Source organism: Pararge aegeria, chromosome 24 (assembly GCF_905163445.1).
Source record: "Pararge aegeria chromosome 24, ilParAegt1.1, whole genome shotgun sequence".
Lineage (NCBI taxonomy): Eukaryota > Metazoa > Arthropoda > Insecta > Lepidoptera > Nymphalidae > Pararge > Pararge aegeria.
In genome coordinates, this window is record NC_053203.1 from 8,582,712 (window position 1) to 8,598,987 (window position 16,276).

Genomic DNA, 16,276 nt, shown 5'->3' on the forward strand with positions numbered 1-16,276 from the left:
TGTTTTCCTTTACCAAGTAATATTTTTAATTACTTAAAACGCACATAACTTTAAGTTAGAGGTGCGTGCTGGGATACGAACTGCGCCCCCCGAAAGTGAAGTCGAGCTCCTATCCACTGCGCTATCACCGCTTCAACAGTAACTAAGCTGGGTGTACAGTTAACACAAACGTTAGGGGCATTATGTTTTTTTTTTTTAATTGCTGCACGTCAATGACAGTTTATATGCAATCAATCTCTAAACATTAAAATCTGTACCTTGTCAAAACTACAGTCTATTCAATATTACTAATCCCCGATATAATATAGGGTTACAAATTCAAATTTCATTATTCATGTAGGCCTATCACATGCAATTATGAAGCGTTCATACATATAATATGTTTACATAATTGTAAGGGGATGGTGATAACTTCGTTCGCCAACTTAACCCTAAAGCTACGACAGTTCCAAACGCGCCCTGGTCTTAGAAGAGCCCATAACAAACTTAGCCGGGTACGCGTGTGTTACGTGCGTGTTAACGTTGTATAAAGATAAATATGCTCTGCCCTTCCGTCTTCGGTGTGCGCAGGCCCTTATCAATGCACATAAAGCGATGCAAAGTCGCCTGCATTAACAGGTTAGTTATATTAAGTGTTGCATAAACACTGAGTAAACAGAGCATTAAATTATAAATAAGAGCCATGACTGAGTTTCCATGACCACAAGGTATTATGTCACTTAATAGTTCATTGTTTTAAGTTGTTTATGGTTGTTTCACTTTTATAAAAGTTTCTTTTTTATAAGGTGCTAACTGTTGACGCTTTAAACTACACTTTATAATCTTTAGTCTTTTTAAAGTATAGGCTGAGTTCTAGAACAACATTCATAACAGAGTAATCATTATCTAACTGCAATTTACATATAATATGTGAATATTCAGATATGCATGTGAATTATTACTTTAATACATTCATAATCAAGGTACTTTTCTTTTTGACATGATCACAAGGTATTATGTCATTTAATAGTTCATTGTTTCACTTTTATGAAAGTTTATTTTTTATAAGGTGCTAACTGTTGACGCTTTAAACTATACTTTACAATTTTTATAATCTTTTTAAAGTCTCTCATACATGCTAGCTTAGTTACCATGTAAGTACACACCTACTGCCAATGAATTCCTAAAAAAAAATTTTATCATTAAGATGTGAATTTGCTTGCTGTAGAATGGCAGATTGTAGCACGGAACATGTTTTGTTTTATTATAAGATCAAATTTGTTACCATGCAAGCACACAAAAAAAGATTTGAATTTGAATATTTTTGGCCTATCTACCTGTCCACCATTTTACACCCTTTATACTAGCCTCACTTGTTTGTTCGTATGTTTGTAATCGACTTCTTAGAGCGCGATTTTGACCCATTTTGAACGGCCAGATATCATTCAAATTTTGCACACCTGTCAAAGACCGATGACAATGCAATAATTCGATTAAAGTATCCGATTATACTGATAAGATTCGCCAGGATTCATCTATTTATTTTCGCATCCTTTGCGTGAGAGTAAGAGGGATGGAGCCAAATTTGTTTCTTTATACTTGTAGGTTTCCCCTATATAGGTATACATAGACCATTTTGGATAACTCAAATGTAAGCTGTGGTATACAAGGAAAGATTTCACTCAGCAGATTCATTAAGGGCAGTGAAAACACATAAGAATGAAACTCAATAGTTTTATAGGGCACACTTTTGTTTAGCTTGTTTTTATTTTAATTTAATCAACCACGAATCCAGCATTTCCTTTTCAAGTGTGAAACAAAAGGCAGAGCTCTGAAAAATGCATCCTTTTGTTGTCTCATGGCCTACTTATTTTCACAAAGGGAAAGCATGGCTGATAATAAATGGTGCGAGTGCAAGAAGAAAATACGGAAATAATTCTTAAGGTTACTGGGTTATTAAAATAATACAAAGAGGATTGTAATGCAGTTGAATACTTGTTTTGTGGACTTTTAGACGGACACTGCAAAAAAAAAAAATAAGGCTGCTATGGTAGGCTGAGTTCTAGAACACCATTCATAATCGTATCAACTAAGTGCAATTTACATATAACATGTGAAAATTCAAATATGCATGTGAATTATTACTTTAATATATTCATAATGAAGGTCCTTTCTTTTTTAACCTTTTTGCCGTTGTCCCAGTACTTTGTGACCCTTTTGAACCTATAATGTAAATAAAGCTGATGTTATGTATATTTTTACAACTAACTTGTGAAATTAAAATTTTTCATTATTATAAACACTGGGATAACACATTGGCTTAGAAACCCTGTTAGTTCCTTTTATATGCATGAAACATGCAAAAAAAAGTATTTTAATATTTAGTTTTAAATAGTTAATTTTAGGTTATATTTATAAAAAAAAATATTTTAAAGAATAAATAAAAATAATTTTTTAAAAAAAAGCTAATAAAGCATTGTATACATTTTTTACAAATGTGCCACTTTTTGGATTTTTGTATGTAATTGTAACTAGATTATATATTTCCACTTCTTTATATTTTAATTACCTATGTTGAGTTAGTTAGTTAGTTAGTTATCTATGACATTCAAATATTAATTTAAATTATTACAAATTCCATTACCTACTAATAATCAAAATATATTATTGTCAAACATTCCATAGAGTAGAAATATTATCATAAATTATACTCTTGGGAATCATTATTATCATCGAATCTCAAATAACAACATAAATTAAATTATACATATACATACAGCATTTTTAATCAACAAGTCCCAGTTCCTACCAGTCCATAAATAATATTCATGCAATAAGAAACTAGCAAGAAACTCAACAAGTATAATAATATGAAACAGCTTCATAATTACATATTCAAATGTGCATATGAATGCAAGCAGGTTGCCTTCAGGAAATTTGACATAATTAAATACTGCAAGGGATGTTATAACCCGCAAAACCAGGTTATTAAACATAACATTTTAAATTTATGTCTTTAATTGCATAAAAAAAATACCTTTGTTATATGTCATAAAACAGACTACACTGAAATGACAATGTCAGGATAGGTCCATTATAAGCTATTCAGGCTTCTTTTAAAGCTTCCAATAGTTACTTTATATGTTAACTTATGTATAATACATAAGTGGCATACAGCAATCGGCATATACCAACATATGTCTTTACCATGTATATCCCCATTTTTTTAAAAGAAAAATCTCTCATATCCCAGATTTGCTTGAACTCGTCTCGGAAATTAAGCTCAAAGAACCTTTTTTCCTTTATTTCCAACCAGTCATCCTCACAAACTAGAACATATTAATTAACCTGACAGTGCTAGTTGTAAACAAGTTACGGAATATTGGGACTGATTTAAAAAAATAACAAATAGCAGTTTTAAAATTGGTCTAAATTGATTTACTCATACAAGACTTTTGGTAATTGTTTTTTTTTATTATTTGTTTTAACGTTGAAAAAGCCGGGGCAATTTAGCTTTACGAGTATCATTGCAAATTCTTCGTACTATTTGGGTATAATTTCCAAAGGAGAAAACAAAATTCTTATGTGAATGGGTAAAACACTTTAAAGCCGATTAGTTATATGAAGCATTATATGACTACTCTTAGTGGTAAAATGAACACGAATTTTCCATAAAACCCGCTGCCCTGCTAAATATTATGAAGATTTGCATTGTGATTCACATGACAGATCGACTATAAAGGCGTGAACATGTGAACTGCATACAAAACCCGGGCATTTTGTATAAGAGCTTAACTATAACTAAATATGGATAAAACTTACCATGAATTTCCACGATTTCGTTGTTAGTAGCAGCATTATCACAATGAACGCACAAAATAAATACAATAAAAATGGCTCCTAAAGTGTAATGAATATACATCTTTAAATTACAGTATACACGAAATTCTCGTGCGAAAAAAGTTTACACAATATTTATAAACCACATTTTCACTTCAATTAAACTTAGAGGCGGATATAATCTTGTTAGCAAGTCATTTATTTCCTACAAATTATTTCAATCAAGCTGCCATCGAACTCGGACCCCGCCGTCTGTCATTGGCCTTGTCAATAAACAATCAATGTTGCTATGTAACAAAAGAGTTGTATCTTAAATTAAAAAAAAAACTATGTGTCATAAATACAAAATTCATTATTCTTCTATTATTCAAATTAAAAGCAGCAAGTTCCAATGAAAAGCAGCACTAATATTTTTTTGTCCTCAATCCAGTTTGGTTTCAATTTTTGTATTTCTTGTACAGTTTTAACTAAAATAAAATTTTAACTTTACTATTATGGTACTACCACACACTTGGCGACCTTTGTTCTCAAGCTTTTAGATTGCGCCTCCTACACGCTGTGATGCTTTGCAAGTGGGTTGGTTAAGATGGGCTGATTATTTTAAGACTAAGAGTATTACAGCTTGGTGGATTTTAAAATGATGACTTATTTTATATAGTATAAAAGCTGTTCTCTAAGATTTCAACCGACATAACAGCAATGGGTCATAAAGAAACATGAATCGCGCAACTACAACGGAACAACGCAGTTATCTTAAAAAATAAACTTTACCTCCCATACTTTTAGCCCTCTTGCAACGGAGTGATCCTATACATGAAGACAAACTATGAATCCGTTTATATGAAGGGGAACATTTATGTAATCTTTTTTTTTATATTATAATCTTATCAGAGATTTTACACGGGCGAATCGTAATGTATAGTATGGTTAATGTATAATACAAATCTACAGACTTTCAATTACAAAAGTAAAGAATACTTATTCTTTCTTAAATATATATGAACATCTCAACAACAGCACGTTTATAGCTGGATATTTAATTTAATTCCTTGCCTCGCTTGCAGACAAAAACTTATATTAACAAAACGAATTATCCTCACGCAGATTATGCTGCATTTGTATACAATTGTTAGTAAACCTTCGAGACTCTGCAAGTATGTGGTAGGTTGTAGAAGCTGTTAAAATTAAAACCAAACATGAAAGCGCAGACCACTTACCGGCCACCGCTGAAAGCTAATAATAAAAACTAGCAACACTGTTGAGAGCGATTGTTTGTTCGGCTTTGGGTGTCAGCAGCTTTGTAATTTTTTATTGTAATATTTAAGGAAATAATCAGTGATATCTTAGTGTAAATGAACTGGAGGATGATTTAACTGTCGTGCAATGTGTTTTATATTACGGGATCGTGTGTAGTGTACGTGAAAAGCTGCGTCTACCGCCATGACAATGGTGATCGTGGTCAGGAAGTACACCGTAACGTTTGTGCTTTATTTTGGGTGTATCGTATCTTGTTATCCGGTTTTTGGTAAGTAACCGACAGTATTTATATACAAGAATAATAGTGAATTAAACATTTACATGCCCACTACTTATTTACTATAGATTACTATTTTACACAACTTACGAAGATTTATTTCGCGTAAACGTGAAACCAACCCATCAAGATGTAGAAAACATAAAAAAGGACAGCTGCACGATGTAACGCTAATTTACTGTTATCGATAATGTTTCAAAGGTTTACTATTTTCCTAAGGAGAATTAGATCTCAAGAGTTTATTTAAAAAATCTGTGATAATATTATTAATTTTTAATACAGCCAGAATATTGTATGAGATGTTAATTAGTAAAGTTACAAACTATTATATTTAGTTGTGTGCTTTCGGTTCTACTACTTCTATAGTGTATTCCATTTTGGTAATTTCTTTTTGTTACTTCCCATCAATAGCCTATAACAGTTTATGGGGCTGGACTAAAGGCCTATCTCAACAGGAGGATTTGATTTGATTTGATTTGAGTGTTTGCCCATAATCATCACGCTAAGCAGATAGTATATGCCTCTTCTCCGTTATAAACCCTTAGTGACCTCGTACTACATATGCTCGAAGGTGAAGTTGCAACAGTAATTCCAATCTGCCTCACCACACAGCACAATTGTTTTGATACTTAATTTATACAAAATGGTAAATCTGGTACATAGCAGCAATATTTATCTTCCCTAGGTGCATTAACTTTTGCCACCACTAATTAATACAATCACGAACGAATATAATATGGACTAACATTTGGAATAAATGTAAATAAATAAAACATCCAAACAAACAAATTGTAATAAACAGCACTAAGAATCAGTTAGGATTCTCGATTCCTGAACAAAAATATATAGGCGGCGTGGAATGGTAGGCGGAATGTCAATGTCAGTGGGGAAAAAAAGGGGAACAAGGGGGAATTAACCTGTGATGGTGGAAAACAAGCATGGTTAAAACTTAAAAGTACAGTTGGTAGGAGTTTAAAAGGTCATTCTGTTCTCTTACACTTAATTATGAGAAGAAGTAATTGTTTATAAAGGAAAGTAAAACAATCATCCAGTTTAATTGCGAGTCATTGAAACATACTTTCTTACAAACCACAAGTTGCTAACAAGATTGGAGATGAGTATTAACACATTTACATTAAACCTAGTTGCTAGAGGCTGTTATAAGCACCACCATAAGTACATGGCATATAATGGAAAAATTCTCCTCCAATTTGAGTGATATAAAATAATTTGGGTATGCAGTGCTTTTGTGTATGTATGAAGTGCATGCCACTGATGATGTAACTGTGAAGTGGTGTTGCTTGATGTTAAAAATTGTTTGATTCTTTGTTTGATGTACTAATGAATGATGTTATTAATGAATGATTATCATTATATCAATTAAGATAACAGAATGAGGGATAAGACCTTAGTCCACCACACTGGGAACTTTGATGTTTTTGTTCACCACTAAAAGAAGTTATATTTAATTGCTTCAATTTAAAAAGCACATTACTCCCGAAAAGTAGAGGTGCAATCAAACTCACCTGCCTCTAAAATTAAATCCAAGGCTTTTCTCACTAGGCTGTGTATAATATATATAATAATAATAATAATAATGAGAAGAAAGGCACCTTCCCATTATTATTCCTAATTATATTAATGTTAAAATCTGATTTGTAGGTCAAGATGCACCCGAGATTTTGGACCTGCAACTATTTAATGCCACTCTTGGCTCTGACGTCAATGTCACCTGCAGTATTATGCCGATTGAAGGTTCAGTCGAATGGTTGTTCAACAATGAACCAATTCAAATTAGTGAGAGGTGAGTACTATTTTTTTTTTTTACAGTTACCATAGTAAGTTTGAAGTTGCTTCATCTTTCATCCATCACGCATACTATTTTCAACTGTTCTTAAAATTAAATAAAAAAAAAAAAAATTTTTTTTAATGGCCTGTGGTTGGGCTCAGGCTTCTTATCACATCGGAAAGAGGAATTCCTTTTAAAAAACCTAAATGCTAATCCAATTTGTTTACTAATGCCAATTGTTGAGGTGCTTTAAATATTTCCTAAAAAAAAAATTATGAAATTTAAAGATAACTATTTGAGTTTCAACACTTATTTTGTACGAAGTAATATAGATTAAAAAGACAATCTGCTTGTTATTTTTTGTGAAGCTGCAAATATCTGTTGCAATGAAAATGACAATTGATTTAAATTGCAGGATTTTCATTGTTATTTAAATCATCTTAACTTCGGTTTGCTATGACCTTGCTACATTTATGTAATCTATACATCTATACAAATATATAAAATGTATGTCTGTTTGTAATAACCCAGATTTTTATAAATGTATATTACTAAAACTTTTTTTTACGCGCAGACAAATAAAATTAAATAATAATTTTATTTGTCTGTCAATCTACGCTCTGGCTTGTGTTCTACATGGCAGGATGTTGTAGAAAAGAGTTTTGAAAAAAAAAATATGGGTGTGTAGAAGATACAACTAACATGTAACATGGCTAGTTTTTATTTTGGATATCTACCCATAAAACATTTTTTTTTTAATTACTTACTCATTGGTTGGTTATGATATCTGTAAAGAAAGAATTTCTCGAAATTTTCTAACAAAAAGGTTAAACGGGGATTGAATATTGTATGAACATGTGGAATAGAAGATTAAATTCTGAATGGGAAAATTGTACGCAAACGAAGTCATGGGCAACCAGTAGTTGTGTATAATATTATGGTTGTTTGTACAGCAAAGTGAATACATTTTTGAGCCGGATGTCAATCTTAGTATATCTGAGCTGTTTACAAACATTGACAATAGAGACACTGCGTTCATTGTATTTCTTATCTATGAAAAGTAATATCCAGATCAGTCCTTACATATTTAATATAAATACACCTTTGTTATACTTTGTTGTTTGTTGAATACAATGTGGCCATTTCTGATGCACATAATTTTCTAAACTAATTGGAATTGGTAGCTCTGAAAGTAGCTCTTATCCTTTTTTACCAGAAACGTAACGAAGAAGACAGTCATTTCCCAAAGCATCTGATTGAACTGCATTTATGTGCTTTATTATTTCGCCAGGACTGACCACGCTAAATTGGAACAATGGAAAATGAGGCTTTGAACGCGAGCTTATCGAAGCCAGAGTTTCAGATTTGCGACTAATACTAGTTGTTACATTACTGAAATGACGATTCAAAGCAACTATATCCACACTATCAGGAACACTTTTTTGCCGGCGACCAAAAAAGTTTCCAAAAATTTCCACACCTTAAGGGTACTCTTTCCATCAACTGAAGAGTGGATATAATTGCGCTGAGCGTCTCTGCACATCTAATTACACCGATTCCGCAGCCGCTTATACTTAAGCAAGTTGGCATCAGAGGGTTTGATCTTATACATTGATTTCAAGAGTTATTCAAAATCGTCTCACCCGAACCGTGCTACCCGTGTAGCATCCATACCACATACATATCAAACATCTTACGGCAGATTATTCAAAAAACTTAGGAAGATAATCTCCCACTTTGCCTAGCGTTTGTGGGCTACAGCCTTCGACTCTTTCGGAACCCGGGGTGTTCTGGATTCACTGCAGCGATGTTATAAGTCGATTGGCGCTATATCTAGTGTTCAGCTCTGGCCGTTACGGAAGGGGAATTTACGTCTATAAGTAATTCTCACGTGGCTCATATGCTTAAACGAACAGTTAGTATATTATAGATATACTCATACTTTTTTATGGCAGGAAACTAGTAAATAGTATATTGTAATATTTTATTTTAAAGTAATGTGTAAAGGAAAATTTTACTAACAAAAAGTAAAGAAGTTGTAGCGGACAAAGTCGCGAGAAACCGCTAGTCTGATTCTAAGTTATACGTGTTCTGTGATGAAAAACATTTGGACGAAACGTGATCGTTTTGTATAGAGTTCTGAGAAGTATCTGACGCAGCGGTTCCGCATGAACGCTTCGCAAACAAGTCTTCGGTTGCCGGGTTCGATTTCCGGTGATAGCAAATAACAAAACCACATAAGAAACTTACATTTAAAAGCGCACTGAATTGTAAACTTGCCCCTTACACCAACATCAGATCAATCCTTAGCGAGCACGTCATGCTTGCACAAATTCACTGCCTACCCTATTTTTTTTATTTAATTTCAAGCGTGAGCGCTTTGGTTTCAATTGGAGGCCCGGGGTCGAAATCTGGAAATTTAGTTTCTGAATTTTCTCTTATCTGGTCTGGTGGGAGGCTTCGGCCGTGGCTAGTGACCACCCTACCGACAAGGACGTGAGCTGCTAAGCGATTTGACAGCGTTAGGGGTTTGGGTTTCATAAAAATGCCGTACCCCGTACAGATTAGCCCGTTACCAACTTAGATTGCATCACCACGTTGGGGTTTTTATAAACAGCTCTATCTGAATAACGTACCTAATCAAAATTGCTATGTTCTCTTCAGGTTGTTTTATAATTTCTGTGCTTTTATTGGTGTACAATAAATGTAAATAAATAAATATACTACGACCAATACACACATCGCCTTCTAGTCCCAAAGTAAGCTTAGCTTGTCTTATGGGAACTAAGATGACTGATGAATATTTTTATAAATAATATACTTAAATACTTAGAACATACGTATCACACAAACATTTTCCAGTAGTGGGAATCGAACCCACGGCCTTGGACTCAGAAAGCAGGGTATCTATATTTAGTGCATTCATAACATTTGCATTTCATAGATTTGCCGGTGTTTTCGAAACATGGAAGTTAGTCGATTTTTACTTGCAAGATTTGATTACAAACTTACATGGCGATGTGTGTGTGATGATTGTCGTATTATATTTATTTAAATATAATTATTTATGTATATTATTTATTCATAGAAATATTCATCAGTCATTTTAATACCCATAACAAAAGCAACGTTAACTTTGGGGCTAGATGGCGATGCATTTGATGTAGGTATTGTAAAAATATCTGGACGCACTGCACGCACTTTGTTGACGCACACGCACAAATATCCAAGCATGTTTGAGAATAGATAGAATAGAATAGATTGTCCCCAATCGAGATCAGTCTTAAAAATCCTTAGACGCTTCTCTTCAAGGGAGAAAGTCGCCTAATAATGTGAACTACCCCTATTTGAGCTTCCGTCTACGTTCGAGTGTCATGTTACATGTACTAGGTTTGTTCCTAAGTGGCGAGGGGTGAGTGGGAATGTTTGTAGGTTTGACGAGGTGCGATTGCGTGTACCGTACCTACTGCATACAGCTTACAACACCCTCGCTGTTTCCACTCAAGAATTGCCCTTGCATTTTCGATTGTTCCCCAGCCCCCTGTCGACTTATTGTTTTCGGTGCAACGTGTCCGGAATGGATGCTTTATTTCTGTTAGAGTTTTCTCGAAAATTGCCATTCGTTTTAGGCGCTAATAATTTAGCTTACTTAATTCTTGTTTCACCTATAGGTACCTAAGTTTTAAATTATATTTCATTTACTTTTTGTCTTTATTTAAATAAAACTAGCGATCCGTGCAACTTCGTCTGCACCAAATCGGTTTATCGAAAACCTCGAATAAAATGGCATTTTCTAAAAATGAATCCTTGAAGTTAGATCGATTTATCGCCCCCGAAACCCCCTGTATACTAAATTTCATGAAAATCGTTGGAGCCGATTCCGAGATTCCAATTATATATATATACAAGAATTGCTCGTTTACAGATGTAAGATAAAATAAAAAAGCCCTTATTATACTACCAATTGTGACATTCTTACATTTTTCTTATATAACATTTTTACTAATCTGAATTTATTTGATAAAAATTATATAAACTTTATTTTGTTATTTGTCTTTATTAAGGTTTACCAAATTATTAACTACTAACCTTTTTTTTTATTCGAATATGGCTGGTTATGTTTTATTAAAAGCATTTATTTAAGTTTATGTTCATCATCGGTAGAGCTTTTTATAGCAGTAGTAGTAGAGGTGACCGAGCTTGTCCGGGGCAGTACTATCGCCATGCTTATTTCTGCTGCTAAGCAGCATTGTTGCAATGCTGTGTTCCGGTCTGAAGGACGTGGTTGACGGTGTAACACAGGCGCATGAGGCTTAACACCTACATTTCAAATTATGGACACATGGCGGCAGTGGCGTCCACTGGGTTTCTTACCAGGGGTATGCATACAGCAGGAAAATTGGATAAAACGGCTCAAATTCGTCTCCGATACGAGTTATATATCAGTTTTAGGGTATGCAGTGCTTTTGTGCAAGTATAAAGTGCACGCCAATGCATGGCGGTATGTTGCAGGACGGACTCCTTGCATGCCCCCCGAAGCGTTATTCTGTCTATATCATAGATCCACTACAGAGCATGAGTTTCCTCACTCAGAAAAGTCAAAGTCAAAGATTTCTTCGTTCAAATAGGCACATAGATGGCACTATTGATGCGTTGATTACATACAAAATGTGAACATAGCAGTGAGCAGTGATGGCGATAAATACATTCGTAAACTTAAAACTAAATCTTAACTAAATCTAAATCTAATCACGAATTGTTTGAGTTCTCTCACGCGTTTGATATTTTTATGGAGAACTCTTATTTATGCAGGTTTCCTCATATGAGGAAATCTGCATAAATAAGAGTTCTCCATTCGTCTCGCGTACCTACCAGTCCATACGGACGCTTGACTGATGTAAGTCCTCTTTTTGTGATTTAAGAGATTGGAAACAGTAATAAGTTAGCACGGGAAAATTTAAACATACGAGCAATCAGAAAACATTTGTCTTATCATCTCATGTTAGTTTGAATAACCGCGAACAACTTAACGTGTTTCCTGAAGCAAAGGGGTCGACACTGAACAGCGTCCATTTCTTCATTTCATGCTGGTACTGGAAATTTCTTGACGGGAAAACCCAAAAACGCCATCGATTTGCCGACCGGGGTCGAACATTCCAAGTCATTAATTATGACTAGGCTTTCCTCGTGGACATACGATCGATTCTAATAAGACTGCTTCTAATATATATTTTTTTAAAGTTAACAAAGAAACCGAAATATAAAATGGGTTTATAAATAACCGAAAATGGTACTTAGCTATTTTGTTTTTGCCTATTTCAACATCGTATCAACCGATGCAATAGTGATATATTCTGCAGGGTGATTACGTATCTCGCGACAGCAATGCGAGAGGCGTAAATCTTGTAATCACTGCTGTCAAACGTCACTTTTGTTTATTTATTGTATGGAAAAGTGACGTTTGACAGCAGTATTTATATAATACATAATTTCTCCAATCCGTATACTCCACACCAAACAGATCCTCGGCACTGTACCCTCTACGCACGTTTCCAATAGTTAAGTGCCTTAACTTTTGGAGAAATTATAAATTACACCATACATATTCTCCTGTTGTTCGCGAAGTACAGAAAATTTAGCTTAAATTTCATAATATATTATGGATTTCCGCAAAGTTACGCCTGCTTCTATCCAATGTCCGTTCTTTTAACTAATTCTATGCCAAAACTCAATTTGATTGGCTGCTTAGTAAGCGCTTAAATGAACGGACAAACAAACAAAAAAATGTAAAAGGCTAATTAATTGAGTAAAAAATATGGAACATACCAACTTTTACCTACCTAGTAATGAACCATACAAACTCGGTGGAGTTTCAAATTAAAATTCAAAATTCATTTATTTCAAGTGGGCCTAATTTACAAGCACTTTTGAAACGTCAAGTCAGTCTGTTTGTAGTGACTCTAACCACCGGTTCGAAAGGCAGATTCCACTGAGAAGAGCCAGCAAGAATCTCAGCAGATTGCTCTTTTCCAACATCATTTTAAAGTTTAACAAACTTGAGATTTTTTCTGTTTCAGGACATCAAGCCTTATGATTGTCAGAAAAAAAAAATAAAAAAAAAAAGTTTAATTATTATTGACCAAAAATTACTATAACATTATATTGCTATGATAATAATAATAAAATAACGAAACTCTTGCCAACAGGATCCGTCAGCACGCAGAAGAGAAACTACTCCAGGAAAAGGACCTCGATGGCAACCCGCGGAAATACAAAGCATATAACTTGACAGTTGCCAACGCCACATCCACCGACGATGGAAACTATACCTGCAAACTAACTCTAGGAGAGGCTAAAGTAGAGAAGACCATTATAATAGACCTCAGCTTCGCAGGACGACTGGTCAATAAAACTATTGGTCCTATAAAAGAGAATGTGACGAATCAGGCGAACATCACTATGCATTGTATTTTTGAAGGTAACTTGGCAACATATGAAGCTTTACCTGTTTTTATTGAAGTAAATCTTCTTAAGAATCGTTGTGCTTTCAAACTCGATAAAACGAAAAAATAATAAATAGGACAGAGTGAGATAGAAAACATTATACATTTTTTTACCTATTCTAGTTACCATGGAAACTAAATAATCAAACTTACATTTATCCTAATAGTTCTGATACTCTGCATCCACCTCAATCTCTCGTAGGCTACTTTTCAGAAGTTACACTTCTGCCGTGTGTGAATAAATTACACAGGATTTTTTATCTTAATGTTTACAAAAAGTGAATTAAGAACATTCAGCCATTATCGCAGTGCGTTGTGTCCAAAAACAGTGAAAACACCCCGCAACGTCTCACTTCACACCCACGGAATGTTGCTAGCTCACAAACTTTTCCCATTTTCCCATTTTATGGTAAACATTTAGAACATTGTTACTGCTAAATGATATGAAGTGACTAACCGCCTGTTCGACAAACACTGCTAAAGTGGAGTGATTTCTAATGCTTCATTATAAGTGGTGTACACGGTTTCTGTGTATACTGAATTCTGTGGTAAAGGTAGCAAATGAAAGTGCTTGTCTTGTAGAATACTATACACTATTACAAATTTCCAATCCAAGGTGGCCTTATATTTTTTTCACAACTCCATCTAATCTAAAAGGATATCAATGGATATGGGGCAGTGGGCCGAGACCCTGCATTCTGAGTCAAAGGCCGTGGGTTCGACTTCCACAACTGGAAAATGGTTGTTTGATAAATATGAATGTTTTTGAGTGTTTAGGTGTTTATCTGTATATTATAAGTATTTATGTATATTATTCACAAAATTATTCATCAGTTATCTTAGTACCCATAACACAAGCTACGTTTTCTGTCGGACTAGATGGCGATGTGTGTTGTAGCATTTATTCATTAATTACAGACCCCGACCACCTTACTATTTATTGTACGCAATCTGTAATCAGAAGGTTAGCTTATTTCTGAGCCAGGCTGTCCGACAGAAATCAGGTCCTTAGCTAGGCAGCAATTCTGCCTTATAATCTTAAATCTTATAAAGAGACATGTTGGTGATTTTATTGTTGCGCAAATCGATAACAGTGAGGTAGCAATATGTTAGCTGGTATTTAAGTGATGAAACGGTATATAGTATGTAGAGAGCATATAAATTCTGGAAGGTCTGTGTGTGAAGAAAATATACAAATAAAATTAACAAGATTTGACTGGACAAACAGATAATAGCAAATAAGACATTTTGGATATAAGATTTTTGTTATTTTAAGTTTTGTAGTACAGTTTAAGTTCTCTGTGAATATAAAATGTATCGTTTATTTAATTTTGTAAAATTTCTCATAGGATTGTTTATGGTGTTTTTGTTACAGTATACAAAACCCGTGAAGTCAGATGGTGGAAGAAAGGCAAGGACGACGATATAATAGAGTTGGGAATAAAGCCCGCGAAACCGCTCAATCTTAGGCAAATCAGAAGCGATTACGACCTTCACATTCGTAGTCCAGAAGATAACGGCACCTATATCTGTGAAGTTTGGGATCCCGTCAACTCTACAAACGTGACAGGTGGCATCGATGTGATCATATACGCTGCACCTCAGGTGGTCGTGGACACGGTTATACCCATAAGTGCATCCCAGCTTTTCCTTAACTGGACCATCAAGTCGTACAACGCCGATATAACAGGTTACTATCTAATGTATCGCCGTCTACCTTCAACGAACTTCAACCAATACACTCAAGAGAAAATCGGAGTCAAGAACATCTCCTTCGTGATGGAGGGTCTAGAGAAGTCGACCCAGTATCAGCTGAGGCTCGAGGTTGCTACAACGTATGGAAGGAGCAAGCCACATACTTATGAGTCTACTGTAACTACACTCGACAAGGATCCGATCTTTGTGCCGAATATTTCCATTAATGGTTTCTCGGCTACCTCGGTGACCATCGGCTGGGCGGCGCCGCCTAAAGATATTGAGGAGTTGATCCATTATTACCTGCTGGAAGCGAGGAAGATGAACGAGGTTGCCCCGAGAAGGGCGTATCACTCCAGGGACAATAGGAATTTGCCCTACATGTTCGATAACCTTGAGCCGCACAGCACATATGTTTTTAGAGTGAGTAGCTTAGTTTTTTTTTAATAATAAAGAAACCATCGGCGGAGGACAATCATTGTTAATAAACAGAACAAATCTCAGGGCATGCAAGCAACACGTCCAACAAAATGAGGAGTAGATTTTTAGCCTCATCATCATCAAATCAATCCGTTAACGGCCCACTATAGGGCACGGGTCTCCACCCACAAGGAGAAGGGGTTAAGGCCGTAGTCCACCACGCTGGCCCAGTGCAATTTGTGGAATTGGTGGAAAAACTCTCAGCCATGCAGGTTTTCTTACAAAGTTTTTCTTCAACGTTGAAGCAAGTGGTATTTAATGACTTAAAACGCATATAACTTGGAGAAAAGTTGGAGGTGCGTGCTGGGATTCGAACTCGGCCCCCCCGAAAGTGAAGTCGAGCCTCTTGTAATTACACCGACAACCATGGATTATGAAAATTAAGCTTCATTTTCTATACTCCGCGAACAGCAGGAGAATCTGTATGGTGTAATTTATAGTTACTTCAATCCGTAT

At 34.9% G+C, this 16,276-nt stretch overlaps 2 protein-coding genes across 3 annotated transcripts in view; one reads left to right on the forward strand and one right to left on the reverse strand.

Moving 5' to 3' along the window:
- LOC120634451 overlaps positions 1-4,063 on the reverse strand; it is a 43,742-nt gene extending 39,679 nt beyond the window's left edge. Inside the window, exon 1 of the mRNA XM_039905029.1 lies at positions 3,802-4,063. Coding sequence (XP_039760963.1) covers positions 3,802-3,901 — 100 coding nt within the window. The 5' untranslated portion in view covers positions 3,902-4,063. The remainder of the gene's footprint in view (positions 1-3,801) is intronic.
- A 1,038-nt stretch (positions 4,064-5,101) lies between these two features.
- The window catches only part of LOC120634467 (tyrosine-protein phosphatase 69D), a 37,292-nt gene continuing 26,117 nt past the window's right edge, over positions 5,102-16,276 (forward strand). For both annotated transcript variants that reach the window (XM_039905077.1, XM_039905078.1), the window contains exons 1-4: positions 5,102-5,344; positions 7,016-7,157; positions 13,349-13,620; positions 15,021-15,763. In XM_039905077.1, coding sequence (XP_039761011.1) covers positions 5,260-5,344; positions 7,016-7,157; positions 13,349-13,620; positions 15,021-15,763 — 1,242 coding nt within the window. In that variant the 5' untranslated portion in view covers positions 5,102-5,259. The remainder of the gene's footprint in view (positions 5,345-7,015; positions 7,158-13,348; positions 13,621-15,020; positions 15,764-16,276) is intronic.